This window comes from Zootoca vivipara, chromosome 12 (genome assembly GCF_963506605.1).
Source record: "Zootoca vivipara chromosome 12, rZooViv1.1, whole genome shotgun sequence".
NCBI classification, from domain to species: Eukaryota; Metazoa; Chordata; class Lepidosauria; order Squamata; family Lacertidae; genus Zootoca; species Zootoca vivipara.
Genome location: NC_083287.1, coordinates 38,900,951 through 38,916,338, shown reverse-complemented (window position 1 = coordinate 38,916,338; position 15,388 = coordinate 38,900,951). Strand labels below are relative to the sequence as shown.

Genomic DNA, 15,388 nt, shown 5'->3' with positions numbered 1-15,388 from the left:
ATTAAAAATTTAATTTCTCCAGTTATAGAAGATGTTAGTAAATGTCTGCATAGACATAGAACTATCTAAGATGATATATTTGGAACTTGTATGTTCTGCCCCAACTGGGCACTGTGTCACTTGTATATTCCTCCCATCTCTACATTTAGAACTGCTTTAAAATTTCCTCCTGTAGATCTGTCTTGCACAGAATCTTCAAGATTAATCAGGGTAATAAATAAAACAAATGGATCAAATTAACAGGAGACAGAAGGCAACAGCATTTAAAATGCTCTTTTTAAGATGACTGTATTGAAAAGTTCCATTTTAATCTTCATACAGTCAAAGGAAAGCCAACATAAAAATCAAAGGTGCTCTGTTGAAAGTAGGTAAGATCTTACCTTAGCAGGTGAGGGAGTCTGATTATTTGAATGTACGGTTGCAGTTCCTGTCTGCAAATACAAACACAAATTTAACACAGTGACAAATTATGTTTCAAATTTATACTCACACCTTCACATCATATTCCTACTGCGGTTTTTGAAACATTGTAATATAACATTGTTGCTCACATAATGAAATGGAACATATCTGCTTGGAGTGATGATTTTGCCACCTCTTCCCTGCCATCCATCCTTTGCAATTAAGCCTGCTTACAAACAAACTCCACTACATTACACACCTGCTTACATACATTACTCCAATAATCAAGCTTCTAAAAGTAAAGAATAAGGATGATCTCCAACTAAGTCATGCTCCGAGTAGGAGAACAGGTAAAGTAGGACTAACACTGGACATCACCCTAACTTTATAGAATACAACCACACCTTACCTGTGAAGTTGTCAGTGTTTCCAATGCATGCAATCTCTGAAGGACATTTTGCATATCTTCTTGTAATCGTATAAGCACTACTGCAATTTGTTCATTGAGGCCACTTCTTGGTCCTCTGTCTGACCCCCATCGTTCTCCATCTCCTCCACTACCCATTTGTCCACCTTGGGCACCATCACCCAAAGGGTGCATTCTATGACCTAAATTTAGGAGGGGAAAGAGAAAGCATTGAGAAATAAGGCATGGTTTTTAATCCATATAAAAATCAGACTGTGAAAAGATTTTTTTTGTAAATTACAAAAAAGAAGAAGTATGGCACTAGACTTGCTTAGCTACACAAGAACATAGCAAAACAAATATTCCAATAGTACCTCTCCCTCTTCTGATTCCGTAGAAATCCACCTTTTCACCGCCTTTCTTTTCTTTGTGAGGGCCTCCATCACTTGCCTTGCCATCCTCACCACCACACTTGACTTCACCTTTCCCTTCAATTGCAGCCACCATTATACCATCTGTCTTGTAGTTTCCAAGTTCAAGAAAACCAGAAGCACCCAGCAGACTGCTGTGGTCTACTTCTGAGAAATGTAATGGATGTTTTGAAAATCCTTTCGTTGACTCCAATATCTACAAGTTAAGAGAATTGGCTATTATATTTTCCGTAAAGTATTTCCCATAAAGCTGGGATACCTAATATACCTAACATACCACTTATATTAGGGTCTTTTGTGGACTATTGTTGTGGTCCAGGGGCACCTCTGCGTTTAATATGCCTGTTGTGGAAAATGTATTTTTCTTTCTAAAGTAAATAGCAGCTTGAAAGGACCTCAGCAGGGTAAGAAAGAGTTAAACTCTCCTTTCTCATTTGCTGCAATCAGAGTAGTTATCGGCTTCCCCAGGAGTTGCTTTCTGCATATATATTTTAAAAGTGCATTCTAAAAGCAATAGACACATTTAAAATCACACCTAGGTTGACCATTATACAGACTGTGGAAGCATTGTATTAGATGTACATTCTATTATTTCTTCCAGATTCTAACCCTTCATCTGCTTAGCAGAATCTAAAGAACTGTTTAGGCTTACAGAAGGCAGTTATGTGAGACCCCTGGAATTTTGGGCTTTGAGCAGTTATCTTCATGCCATATCAGGAACTGATTTCATCAGTCTGCCTTCATCAGCATGAGAGGATTGCTGTTCAAGCAAACAACTTTAAAGTTTTTGTAGGTTCGAAGAACTAATTTCACGTCTCTTTGGATTCTGGTCATTTTATGTTACCTTTTCACATTCAGTTCAAAACTTGATAAACTGTACCTCTTCTTGTCCAAACTGCTCCATAGAATCACAGTATATTTCACTATCCGAATCGCTTGTCAAGTGCTGAATGCCAGAGACCTCTTCAGCGGTATCTTCATTTGCACCTGTGTGTACAGGTATATGACCAAACACTTAATAAGTGCAAACAGGCCAATTTTGGCAAGAATAAAACAATGACAGTGCAAAAGACCACTTACAATCAACTTATAAATATTTCATCAGTCTAAACCTGCCTCTCTCAAACTTGGGTCCCCAGATTTTGGACTACAACTCCCATCATCCCTAGCTAGCAAGACCACTGGTCAGGGATGATGGGAGTTGTAGTCCAACAACATCTGGTAACCCAAGATTAAGAAGGGCTGGTCTAAACTGAGCACATGAACACACTTCAAATATTTAAAAGCTTATTGTGTAAGTTGCTTGCTTAAGATAAAGCAGGTGAAAGCACTGCTTGCCATAGCTATTCAGAATGGGCCAATATGTGATTGTTGAGGTTAATTTATTCTAATTGCAGTACTTTGAACCCCACCTCTCTCAATCATATTTTCCAAATGGATGCCCTTTGTGTAGGCACTTTATTTGCATGAATCTCCCACCCACTTTGGGAGAAGGAGGAAGAAACTTGTCAGTCGGATGAGAAGAAGCCTCAGTGTTGTTCACTGTACATGGAGGAGTTTACATTGCTTCTACATAACACAAAGACACAGTAAGTATATGAACTGAGGGCACACTACAGTCAAATACTGTATTTACTCAAATCTAATGCGTACCTTTCTTGGCCAAATTACGTTGCGAAAATTAAGGTGCGCATTAAGATTCAATGGTGCATTAGACTCGAGTAAATATGGCATATAAAATTCAACAAGTTTACAGAATATAGTATCAAGCAGACCAAAGTTTAAATTTCCACTACAGCTTGGTAAAAGTGAGAAAATAATCTTTACAAACCAGACAGCAAATTCCCAGGGTAGTCTTCACCACTGGAAAATTCTGCTTGCCAAACATATAGACTAATTTGGACAAATGCACGTGAGAAAAGCACCTTGGTGAGAAGACCCAAAATTAGAAATTATAGGTAGTTCAAGGCGTTTGTCTCTCTTCTTTACTTCTTCATCCACATTTATACCATTCAGAGCAGATTTAGTCTGTATGCCATTGTGAATGTCAGTATTCGGGACATCTTCACAGCAGCCATTGGCGACAACACAGTCCAGCTCCTGAGCAGGCATCAAATCTGGTCCCAGACTCTCACTTTCTGTAAAACCAATAAATAAGGGAACAACATTTCAAATAGACTTATACTATGAAATATACTAGTTTTTTTTACAAATGCGCTTTTTTTATTTGTTCATAGATCTAATTAATTCTACTCGGGGCCGGATTTAGGTTTGATGAGGCCCTAAGCTAGTGAAGGTAATGGGGCCCTTTCTATGTCAAGCTGTCCTTTGTCAACAACAAACTGCCGTTGGTTTTTGTGTTGAATATATGCTATATGGTAATTTATGGACCTAATAGGTATCTAAAGTCATTTGCACATGTTGCCTTGCAACCAGTCCATGCAGAATGTAGGCACCCTATCTATGGAAATGAGCAAACCAGTGATATTTTAGGGTGCAGGCTAGCAGGCAGGGCCCATCACTTACATCATAGGAGCCTACACAACACAAAACACTGTTGCTGTATGTAGGTTTTATTTGTTTTTTTATCTTGTATTTTGGAAATGTACATCCAATTTTTTCCCTTTAATTTTTTGGGGGTTCCCCAAGCGAGTAGGGCCCAAAGCTATAGCTTTTGTTTAGCTTATACGTAAATCCAGCACTGACTCTACTCATCTCTGACAGTCTCTGTCCATGAAGTGGGCTGGGCAGCATTACTTCACTGGCATGGAAGCCTCCATTCTGCCAACTAAATGTGTGGAAGCCCCACTGCCAGGATCCCAACTGGTGAAAGCCTACGGAAAGCCCTGAAACAGCAAGGGGCTGAGCTAACCCAGGATCTGCTGGATGCCAAGCCAACCCCATTGCAATGACATGTCACCACTGGGCCCAATGTGGGCCTCGTTGCTGTAACGACTTCAAGTGGTCCCCTTCCTCTTCTGCACCAGGCTGTGTGAGTGGCAGAGGTACGGATGTGGCAGTGGGCCTGATAGCCAGTTATGCCCCGACCAAGGTTTGGATTGCAATGTTAAATTACTTGTACTACATAATTCATTAAGAAATGTTTCCATTTGACTTTTGTGTCTTACTTTGTATTTAAATTGTGGGCACCCATTCCATCCCTGCAGTTACATGTCCTGCATTCCCTCATCACTCCTTTTACCAATCTATTAAATATCTTTCCATTAAAAACAACAATTGTAGACAAAAGCTTACATCCCAACAACACATGTTGTTCCATCATGTTCAGAATTTGCTCCTAGGTACCGTAAGTGGGGGCAGGATTACATCTTGATAATCAGATTCCTAAGCCTTTTCTGAAATCTAAAGTTTCCAAACAGGGCCCACTCTTACAAAATCATGTAGGGCAGGGAGACACGGGCCAAGTCGGGCCATTGCTTTTTTGTGTGAAAAGGTGGGTGCGGTTCAGAAATAAAGCTGTACCTTTTTCAACCTGCTTTAGCTCTGTTATTTCTTCCTGATGGGGTTCCTCCTCTGACTCTGCTCCGCTGTCGCTGCTTTCAGATTTGCCATTCACAGCTGGCATAGATGTTATGGAATATCCAAGGTCTAAAAGCAAGTTCAGAAAATGAATATTTACTAGAAGTTTTAAAAGAATTGTCTAGTTATTAAATATCTTTTTAAAAAAAATAAAATAAATTCAAGGCAATTTCTACCTCTTGTCCTTAAATATAATTCTCATATTTTATATATATATATTCCCCAAACTTTCCCTCCTTTGGCTCACAGCATCTGTACTGGTAAGTGAAAATTCCTTCTCATAGCTTGAAACTAGACTAGGGTTTTTTAGGGGTTTTTTTTTGGGGGGGGAGGCTATACCAAGGGCAGGGAACATGACCTTGCCAATGTTGCTGGACTTGAGTTCTCATAATGCCTGGCCATGAACTTTGTTGTCTAGGGCTGATGAGTGTTGGGAGTTCCGCAACAACTGGAAGGCCACAGGCTCTCTACCCTTGGGCTAAACACACCATTAGTTCTTTGCTATTGGTTCAGAATCCATTGCTTAGGCAAGAAACTGTAGGTATGCCAATACTATTCAGAAGCCAAACTTCTCCATGGCTTTGAAAGCTTCTTTTAGCAATGGCATACTTCATGTGAAAAGGAAAACTTCATCATAAAAGTATTCAATGCAAGGTGTTGTGTGAGAAGAGCAGATATAGATATGCTTCAGCTTTTATATCAACTACATTTATGTCAGTAAAGGACTTATAGTTTTGTATTAGTACATGGCTACAGATACAGGAATGCGAGATAGGCTGTCACTATCAAAGCCAACAATTTTAAAAGTCAAGCAAGCCTTCAGTATTCAGTCATATATTCTCTATTTTGAAACCAGAAGAAAATTCAACGTCTCCCTGCAATACTATTGGCCCAAATATAAGCCACACCTTTTAAATTCAAGGGTGGGAAGGGAAAAAAAGACAATACCCAAATATAAGTCGCTCTCTTAAAATTCCGCAGGAACTCACACCCATTCCGTTTTACCGTGTGTCTGCTTCAGCAGTGAAATTGTTAAAGCCAATTTTTGTAAGGTTGCAAATTTAAGCCATACGTTAACTTTTCACGGTTGGAATTTGGAAAAAAGTGAGGCTTATATTCAGGCCAATATGTTATTTGTACAAATATAACAATATATATAATAATCAGTCTCCGAGGGTATTAAAATTTGTCACTTCTTGACTCCAGGGATGAATTAGTTCTGGCCTTAAAGAACAGAAGTGTGTATGCACCTATGCCACTTCAATTCAATAAGATTCTTTTTTATTACTAATTTCAGACTGATTTGGGGAGGTCTACCAACAGGGCAACAGTGAAACAACAGAGGCAAGAAGAGTGTGATCGGTATTAGCATAACTTTTATTTGCAGTGCCAAAAACTTTAGCGTGTTTAGTCTTTAGATTCAAGTTGCTTGTTGTGCAAATCAGTACCTGGGACTTGTTAAACATGTTTTGCTGCTTCCCTTTGTCTGCAAGGGACTTTGCTACTCAGATCTATACGATAAATTAAAGGGTGAAGAGGCAGATCAGTTTCCATACTTTTGTTCCAGGAACTGTGAGCTGGGGGGATCGTTTTCGCAACAGAGAAGACTAATGTTTCAGACAAGGAAATTTGTTTGATAAACAAAGCAGTCCCAGTGCAATACAGTAGCTCCCCAAATAGATAGGATTCCCAAATAATAACCATTTCAATGATGTTTAAGGAAAACGACTATTTTTATTTGCTGGATCACTCATAAATCTGGCATGCAGAACTTTAGAAAGGATATATCATCAATTTGGCTTCCCTATGAAGCATCAGCACATTCCCTACCTAGCCACATATGGACTGAAGAGGAAGACAATAGGATTATGTTCAATTAAATGGATCACAGAATCACAGACTCAGTTTTGGAAGGGACCACGAGGATCATCTAGTCCAACCTGCTGCAATGCAGGAATCTTTCACCCAATGTGGGGCTCAAACCTACAACCCTGAGAGTCTCATGCTCTACCAACTGAACTATCTCTCAGGGATGCACGAACTCTGCTATAAAGTCCATTCAGAACCCTTCTTTGAGAAAGGCTCAAACCTCCATAGGTTGCAGAAGAGCCATTCTTCGACTTAAACAAAGTCATAAAATACAGTTGTTAAACAAAAAACAAAAAACCCACCTGCACCAGTTTTGACTCTCTCCCCATCCTCTCTTACTTTCCTTGACCTCCGATATCCCTTCTTACTACTTAACTACTTCTCTCATGTCGCACCCTCTCTTTTTGTTTTGGGAACAAAATTTAAAACAGTAGACATAGACAAAGCATGAGGTGCAATCATATTACCACCCATTTAGGTGAAGTTGACAAATGGTGTTCATTAAATAATAGTTCCCTAATTTAATCATATGTGCCTTGGCATGCAGATGTCCACACACACACGCCCCACTTATGCAGGGGTTATGTTCCAGGCCGCCATGTGCATAAGTAAAAATTGAGTAGTCAGGTGCACTCTCTAAATGCCCTCTCCTCCACTCTCTCTCTCCAACCTAGACCAAAAATAATGTACTGTATCCAATAATATCCACAACTGGAATTGAAGTTCTGGAGGATGCTACCACGTGCATCGGCAGTTAGGTAGGGAGGCTGAGAAGCCAAGGCAAAGTCCTGCTGTGCCTCCAGACTCTTTGGGGCTTCTTCTGCCCTCTTCAGACTCTGTGGAGGGTCTGGCTGGATGCAGAGGAGGCACTAGTTGGGGAACTCCCAATGGAGCCCTCAGGAGAAGGCAGCTCAGAGCCAGGGGACTGGTGGTGGGACAACGATGAGTGGTCGGAGGGAGAAGAGGGAGCAGATTGGGGGGAGGAAGTGTTGGAACCTGAACAGGTAACAGGGTTTAGTGAGCAGGAAGAGGCTGTGGCAGAGAGCAGCCCAGACTCAGAAGCAGAAGCAGAGCAGCATCTAGAGTCTGAGTGGAAGTAGGCTTCTGAAGAAGCCAGGGAATCTTCCCGTCTTCCTGTGGCCTCCCGGAACACACAGAGAACTGAAGAGAGCAGAGCAGAGACACGAAACAAATGAGCCTTAGGCTACTGGGGAAGGAACCAGGGGAGGAGCCTTAGAGTGCGGTGGGAGGGCAGGGACCTTCAGCCGTCACAACTGCCACATTGGGGCAAGTCCTGCTGGGAAGAGTTTCTGTGGTCACTAGGTCTGTGCAGTTTTAGATTCTTTAAAAAGAGAGTTAATTTTACTTACGCCATAGTTTTTTTTATTGCTGACCTACTCCTGACTCCAGCTCCTGACACCAGCTCTCTCCCGCCATTTCCACATTTGAATTGATTTATTGATTTATTTCCTGGCCCCACACGTATATGCAGTAGCATGCAAGTCAATCGTGCATAAGTGGGGAGGGGACGGGACGCCTGTAGTTATGCAAGATACATTTAGCCTCTCCAATGCACTGGAAGAAGAGTACCTAATCGTTTTAGGTTGCCCATTATTTTGATTTCAGGGTTTAATTTCCGCTTCAAAGCAGGTTATAGCAGTCTTTGCACAGATCCACACCATACAAAGAATAATGGGAACTGTAGTTTAAGGATGCTGGGAATTATGTGATGGGGAAACTACAGCTCCCAGTATTCAAAGGGGGAAGTACAGTAATGGGCTTCGAATATGGGTTGGATGTGCTTTAAATGTATAGAGGATCTTATTCATTTTATAAAATATGTTATCTCACAGTTTAGTAATCTGCTTTGGGTTTTTCTGCTTCCAATCTATAATTTAAAAAGTATTTCTAAACCACTTAATATTTGCTTTATAAGGTCCTAATAATATTTGTACCATAATTTTTTCTGGTCTACATAAAGTTTAGAACAGCAGTAGACTTCAACTTTTTTTCAGACCTGCTGTCCACTTTCACATTAATATGCAATATGGGCCCCAGCTTCTAATTTTACCATGTTTGTGTCTGGTGGTAATGCTGCTGGTGTCACACACACACCCGGACACGCCCCCCCCCCCGGCTGTAACTTAGTTCAGTTCAACCTGCTAGTTGAAAACCAATAGTGTAGAATATTTGCTAGTGAGTGCAGGAATAGAAATGGCTCTGAAAAACCATAGAACTCTTTCCAGTAACCAGTTTTGCACTGGTGTTTTCATATAGTTCTTCCACAGATTCATAGTTTCCAGAAGGAGTCTTTCCTATTTCTAAATAGTTTTGTGTTGACAGAAACAACTTTGCACATGTGATTGTGTTTAAAACGGAAGAGGCATATATTTATTATTTACTATTAAATAAGTAATTTGTATTGAAGTTGCTGATTATACACAAGTAAAAGCAGAACTAGATTAACAAAAGGAGTTTGCAGGACCACAAATCAGTTTCTACATTATAGGAAAATGGGGAAAACATGTTTTGACAAACTATTCAGGCAATATTTTTCATAGGCAGCAAGACCCAAGAAGGGAAAAAAGGGAGTCTTCAAGTAGTGACCAGTGAGTAGAGCTGGAAGGATCTGTCTATTTTCATTCTCCCAGTTTCTCATTTTCCCCCAATCTTAAACTCATTCTCCACATTTTGCAACAATTTGCCATTTTTAAAAAATCTCACCACCATTTTAGTGCTAATTTCTCCTAATAAAAACATGCTATATGTAGTTTTGACTAATGTACACACTTTGGCAAGCAATTTCCCCTAATACATTGCATTTATGTTGGTTATTTTCACCACTGTCTTCATTTTTATACATACTTTTCCCTGGTAAAAGTGTTTTATATACATCAGTTGGCTGGAGAACTGCATCACAAAATTCAGATAAGTGCACATTTCAAAGGATAGCTGTGTTCAGTTTGCATATTATTCTGGACAGTGTGAATTTGTTAGATTCAGCTTTAAATGCATGTGTTTGTGGGATGGGGGTTATTGGTTTGCTTTTGTTTGTTCTTTATTACGCATTTTGCAATTTTATGTTGTGAACTGCTTTGTGATCTTCGAATGAAAGGTGGTATACAAATTTAATAAATAATAAACAATAATACAGAATTGAATTTCTCCTCCGTCCCTACAAGTGAGATAAACCAAGCTAAACAAAGAAAACAATGCAGTATTACGAGCACACAAGCCTAGAAATTAAACTAATAAGTTTCAAAGCTAACATGGGATACATTTTCAAAACAAGATGTTACAAGTTTTCTGCAGCTTCAGAACTTCACTGAACTATTGTAGAATACCAAACATTCCTTTGACAGAAACAAGTCTCCTCTGCTAGAAAGTCTCTTCTTGCAATGCAAGGACTCTCCGTAGAGGAAATGAGCTTTTAGGGAACTTCAATATGTAACATGTGGAAAACCTATTTATTAGAATTGGGCAAAAAAAATGTTCATAAAGAAAACAGACACACATTTATTAACTACCGGCAATAATACAAAAAAGAACAGGATTACAATTTCCCTTGTCGCAACAGTCCCTCTGCCAAACTATTTCCAATACAACTACGCTCTTGGTCCATGCAACATGCAAACACAATATCAGAACAGAATATCCATTAAAAAAGAACAAAAACAGAAAGAAATCCAGTTATGTTGGTGTTAGAAACTAGGACAAATTCCCAGCAAATGAGGTGTTACCCTGATAAGGGGATTTGGAGTATTAAAACACACAGTGCCACTATTTGGGAAGTTGCAGCATGTGATGAGTATTTCTTCATATTTTCTATAATACAACCTACTAAACTTCCACATATAACACTTGGAAGCTGCAAAAATAAGTATAGGTCAAGTTTTTGTTGTTTGTAAGAAGCTATACTGAAGGCTGTTGCTTTAAGACACAGTTTCTGGATCTTAAGCAAATAATGGTCAGAAGAAAAAATGCTACTTGGGCTTATGCAAGAGACAGTTGGCTTTTTTCTTTGCATTTCATTCCAATTACAGTACATGCTTTGCCATCTGGCATGGCCAGGGGTTGGGGTTGCTGCTAATCAAGAAAAACAACTTCAAAGTCTCTTTGGGCTCATGGAACTATGGTATTCTGGATTTATTTTGCTTATTTTTGCCAGTTATATGCTGCCTAACTAATCAAGTCCTCTGGGCAGTTTACAATAAATAAAATATAAATACAATCCAAATGAAAAATAAATCAATACAAGAAAAAAACACCCCATACCAGCACGAAGATCTTCATAAATCCAGCATATAACTGTCATCCTAACAAAAAGCAGCACTGAGACCAGTGAAGGGGAAAACAAAATAGTCCCAATGAATGGTGTAGCTTAATTCATTTATCTATATATACATAAAATCATAAGCATGCTTTTAAAGAAAGACTTGGAAAAAGTCACTTGCTTATACTCTGACACCTGGTTGGCCTCTTTATTTATACTTGGTCTCTCCCTTAAAAAAATTAGCACACAGCCCTATGAGCGCATAAGTCCATGTTGATATTTCTCTTCATTCTCTTCAGTGCAGCTGAAATTGAAGGCACATAAAATACCACCACAAAAATGCTTCTGAAAGCCTGGCGCCATTTTGAGCAGCAATGCATTTTTTTTTTTAGAAAGCAATGCAGTTCAGCTTCCCCATAAAGAATAAGGCCCTTGAACCCTTCAATGGCTCGAGCGCTTCAAGCAAAAAGTTTCCCAATTCCCTTCTGCAGAACCCAGATAATGCAAACACAGTGCTCCACATGCCTCTTCCAAGCCTACCCTAAGTTCATGCAGGCCGGCCAGGCCTCTTGTGCTGGATGTAGAACCCACATTCTTCTTTCGAGTCTAGTGTTTCTTACAGACCTGAAAATAATATTTTGGTCAGCTACTGATTAAGAGTGGGTTCGTCCCTTGCAGAACAGATTGCGCTCCTTTGCTTTGAAATCAGAAGTGCATCAGACCAAGCCTTCTAAACAAACTCTTCACAACATTAGCAACAAGAAAGTAATTTCCTAAGCTTCCCTTGTCCACTCTCGCACATGTTACACATATGGCAATCCAAGGATATAAATTGTGAGCAGTATTTCATTCCTCTGTGGTATGTCAGCACACTGAAATAACTGGCTTTAGTTAAGAGGGTTTTTAAAAATTACTTAACATGGTAAATAATGCTTTCTGATGCATTACGTTCTGGCTGTAAGCATCAACAAGCCTCTAAACATCCACATACTTTTCTGCACCCCACCTCAAATGTTTCCCTTGGGAGCATTATTTTTCATATAAAAGTTTAGCTTTGTAAATTTATTTTGCACCGAAAGAGAAGTTTTAATTGGAATTATAAGAAATTTATGCATCTCAAAAGCATACTTATTTTCAGGAACAAAACCTGACCCAATAAATACATCACTGTCCCTACGCCAAGCATAAATGAGGCTGTGCACATGCTGCTTATTTTTTAATTCTTATTGGAAATACTTATATCTTCCCCCAAGGTCACAGCTCCATCACAGAGAGCTGAACATTCAAATTGCAACTAGGGTCTTCACTGCTGCTAGGATAAGCTGTGTATGTGAAGGTGCAACTCTCAAATGCACCTACTGGATAGCACCTGTGGCAACACAGATGATAATGGAGATCTCCACTCTGCCATGACCATACAATTACTGGTTGGAGCTTTTGCTGCTTTTTTGGTCATCTGGTTTTCAGTTTTGTTTCCAGGGTGAGCAGGACTCTACTGCCTGGGCAACAATGTGGAATTTAGGGCCAAACTAGCCTGGGAGAATCTGATTTAAACAGCAAGTATGCTATGTATGGGATGTGGGTGGCGCTGTGGTCTAAACCACAGAGCCTAGGAATTGCCGATCGGAAGGTCGTCAGTTCGAACCCCTGCAACAGAGTAAGCTCCCATTGCTCGGTTCCAGCTCCTGCCCACCTAGCACGCCAAAAAGTGCAAGTAGATAAATAGGTACCGCTCCAGTGGGAAGGTAAACGGCGTTTCCGTGCGCTGCTTTGGTTTTGCCAGAAGCGGCTTAGTCATGCTGGCCACATGACCCGGAAAAACTGTCTGTGGACAAACGCCAGCTCCCTTGGCCAGTAAAGCGAGATGAGCGCTGCAACCCCAGAGTCGTTCACAGCTGGACTTAACTGTCAGGGGTCCTTTACCTTTAGCAAGTAGGCAAGTGATCTATAGATTCCCCTTTGCATGTCCAGTGCTTATCTTTCCTACACTTTAATTTCAGCTCAACTTTTATCTCAAATTAGAGCAAGGCTGATAGAAAACAGCCTTCGGGATATATTCTACAAGGAGGCAACCATGGGTAGGTAGGTGTGGATTTAGCATGTCCCAAATGTGTAGCACCTTTTGCTTTTTAAAATCAGGACCACCACGTAACTTTGCACATCAGTGGGACAAGGATACATTTAAAAGAGATGCACCTGCAGACTACAGCCCTTACAAGCGCTTTAAAAAATGCTCGATGCAAACAGAGCTAGCTCTTTCTCCAGCAGCAAAGGGCCTCCATAAAAGAACTCTCCCCACACTTTCCTAGACAGAGACTAATCTCACATGTTCCCTTTTTTAGTTTTCTGTTCTGGCATCTACGTTTTGTACATTTAGCATAATAAGAACCAAAAGAAGAGTCTATAAATTATCTGTATAAATTGTTTATAAGTCAGAAATCAGCCTGGCACAGTAATGTTTGGTTTCAATTTAGAACCTTTATAGTAGGTGCCTTAAAATAATAAATGAGACAGAGATTACCTAGAAAGCTATGAGGTTGTTTGGCACTTTGGTAAGGAAAACGTAACAAAACTGACTTATTCAGAACAAGGAGAACAAGAAGACGACTAACAATGCAATGCTATATATGCCTACTCAGAAGTAAGTCCTATGTTAGTGAGACTCAGGAGTAAGTCCTTTTGAACTCAATGGGAATTATTTATGAGTAGGCATATATAGTATAGTATTGTATGTAATCTCAGTTATTAATACACCACAACAGTTCTGGCAGCCTCTGCTTCCCTTCTCCCACTGACCTAAATACTTTACATAGAGGTTCCACTGTTGGATACTGAATTTTCCTGTATGAATTTAGGATATGCATATTAAATCTACAATAAGAAATACCATAACTGGGAAATAATTCAAGCACATTTTGTAAGCAAAATATTCAAGTGATACAGTGGTTTTGAGGTAAACAGTAGAATACACATTGTAATGGAGAAATGGACTACATAATAATATGTCGTACCAGACTTGGCTATCAATTGAGGCCATCACATGTTCCAAAATCACAAGGATGTTAGCATTCACAAAGAACCAAGTACATGTGCTCTGAATTTTGCTGCTGGCTTGTTGCAACAGAGACACATATATTTTGTCCATTGCAAGAAAATAATCAGTTATTGGTAAAGATTTTTAACATCCGTTATTGCACATTTGCATGAAAATGGAATGGAAATAGTGGCGAACCTGTTTATGCCAAACTCACTGCAATGTTGCTAACGCCAGTGAATATTTCCATGCTACATAATTATGATTTTTCCTCTTAAGAGTAGTACTTTGAGTGGAATAAGTCTTTAAAATGTGCCAGTAGTGCTTGGCATTCTGTGCCAAGTGACAAGAAATGTAATTTTAGAGAGCCTACTAGATATATACACCATGGACAGATATATATATATGTATATATATACATACACAAATACATACACAAACAATATTTTAAACCAATTGATGTCAAGCTATTTGCATAATAATGAAGTTCTGGCTATAGACTGCATCAGCTGTACCTTAAGTGCAGAGCCCAGCATGCCAGAGGTGCTCAAGACTAACCACTTGACCAATAAGGGCTACTTGACATGCCAGTGCTTTGAATACACTAAATAGATAAACACATGTATTTTGCTACATGTACATGCAGTGGGGAGCCAGGGTCAATAGAAGAGATGTTCAGACATCGTACTAAACCAAGGAAGGGGAACCTAAAGTCCTCCAGATATTATTGGACTGGTGAGTGGGCCGGACCTTTATCTCCTCACCCACCAGGGAGCCATTTTCACAGGTGAGTGAGCATCCATCTGTCAATCATCCAACTTTATAATGACATCAAGTGATAGACGCCTGTTAAAATTAAAAGGTTACTGTAGCGCAGCCTTTGAAGATGTGCTCCCAGTGCCAATCAAAGAGGCTGGCTTTCACCGATGATCAGCTAACAGTTGGCTAGATGGAGCCCCTGCCAAGAATGCAATTTCTATTCAAAAGGCTGGAGGAAGTGCTTTGGGGAAAACTTGCTTCCTTTTCGGGAGGGAAAGGGTTTAAGAACTTGCAGAGCCACTTTTACAGCACTTCCTAAGCAGGTCGAGCACAGAGCTTGGCTGAGCACAGGGTTTGCAAAGCGCTTTGTGCAGCAGTTCCCAAACATCTGACAATCTGCTGGTTGTTGGGTCCTTGGGAAAAACTATGCAAAGGCTTTTGCAGGCACTGCCCTTTTGACCAAGCCCCACCTTTACCAGCCCCACATCTGGTAAGGTGTGGGACAGGTGGGCATGACTTCGCTGAAATAGCACTGGGAGCCAAATGGGAAGGCCTGGCAGGCCACATTAGGTATGTGGGCCGAAGGTTCCATATCACTGGTATGTATGTTTTAGGCAAACACTCCCCCATCACCACTGGCCAAGCTGGCTGGGATTTATGGAATTTTGAGTCCA

At 40.1% G+C, this 15,388-nt stretch overlaps 1 protein-coding gene across 5 annotated transcripts in view; it reads right to left on the bottom strand.

Moving 5' to 3' along the window:
• Nucleotides 1-15,388, bottom strand: part of ACBD5 (acyl-CoA binding domain containing 5) — a 37,624-nt gene that overhangs the window by 10,154 nt on the left and 12,082 nt on the right. For all 5 annotated transcript variants that reach the window (XR_004693424.2, XR_004693423.2, XM_035128936.2 and 2 more), the window contains 6 exons: nt 4,723-4,848; nt 3,165-3,377; nt 2,120-2,226; nt 1,183-1,435; nt 812-1,011; nt 381-431 (listed from right to left, as the gene is read on the bottom strand). Coding sequence is in view for 3 of the 5 variants with exons in the window: in XM_035128936.2 (XP_034984827.2) it covers nt 381-431; nt 812-1,011; nt 1,183-1,435; nt 2,120-2,226; nt 3,165-3,377; nt 4,723-4,848 (950 nt within the window). In the remaining 2 variants the exon portion in view is untranslated. The remainder of the gene's footprint in view (nt 1-380; nt 432-811; nt 1,012-1,182; nt 1,436-2,119; nt 2,227-3,164; nt 3,378-4,722; nt 4,849-15,388) is intronic.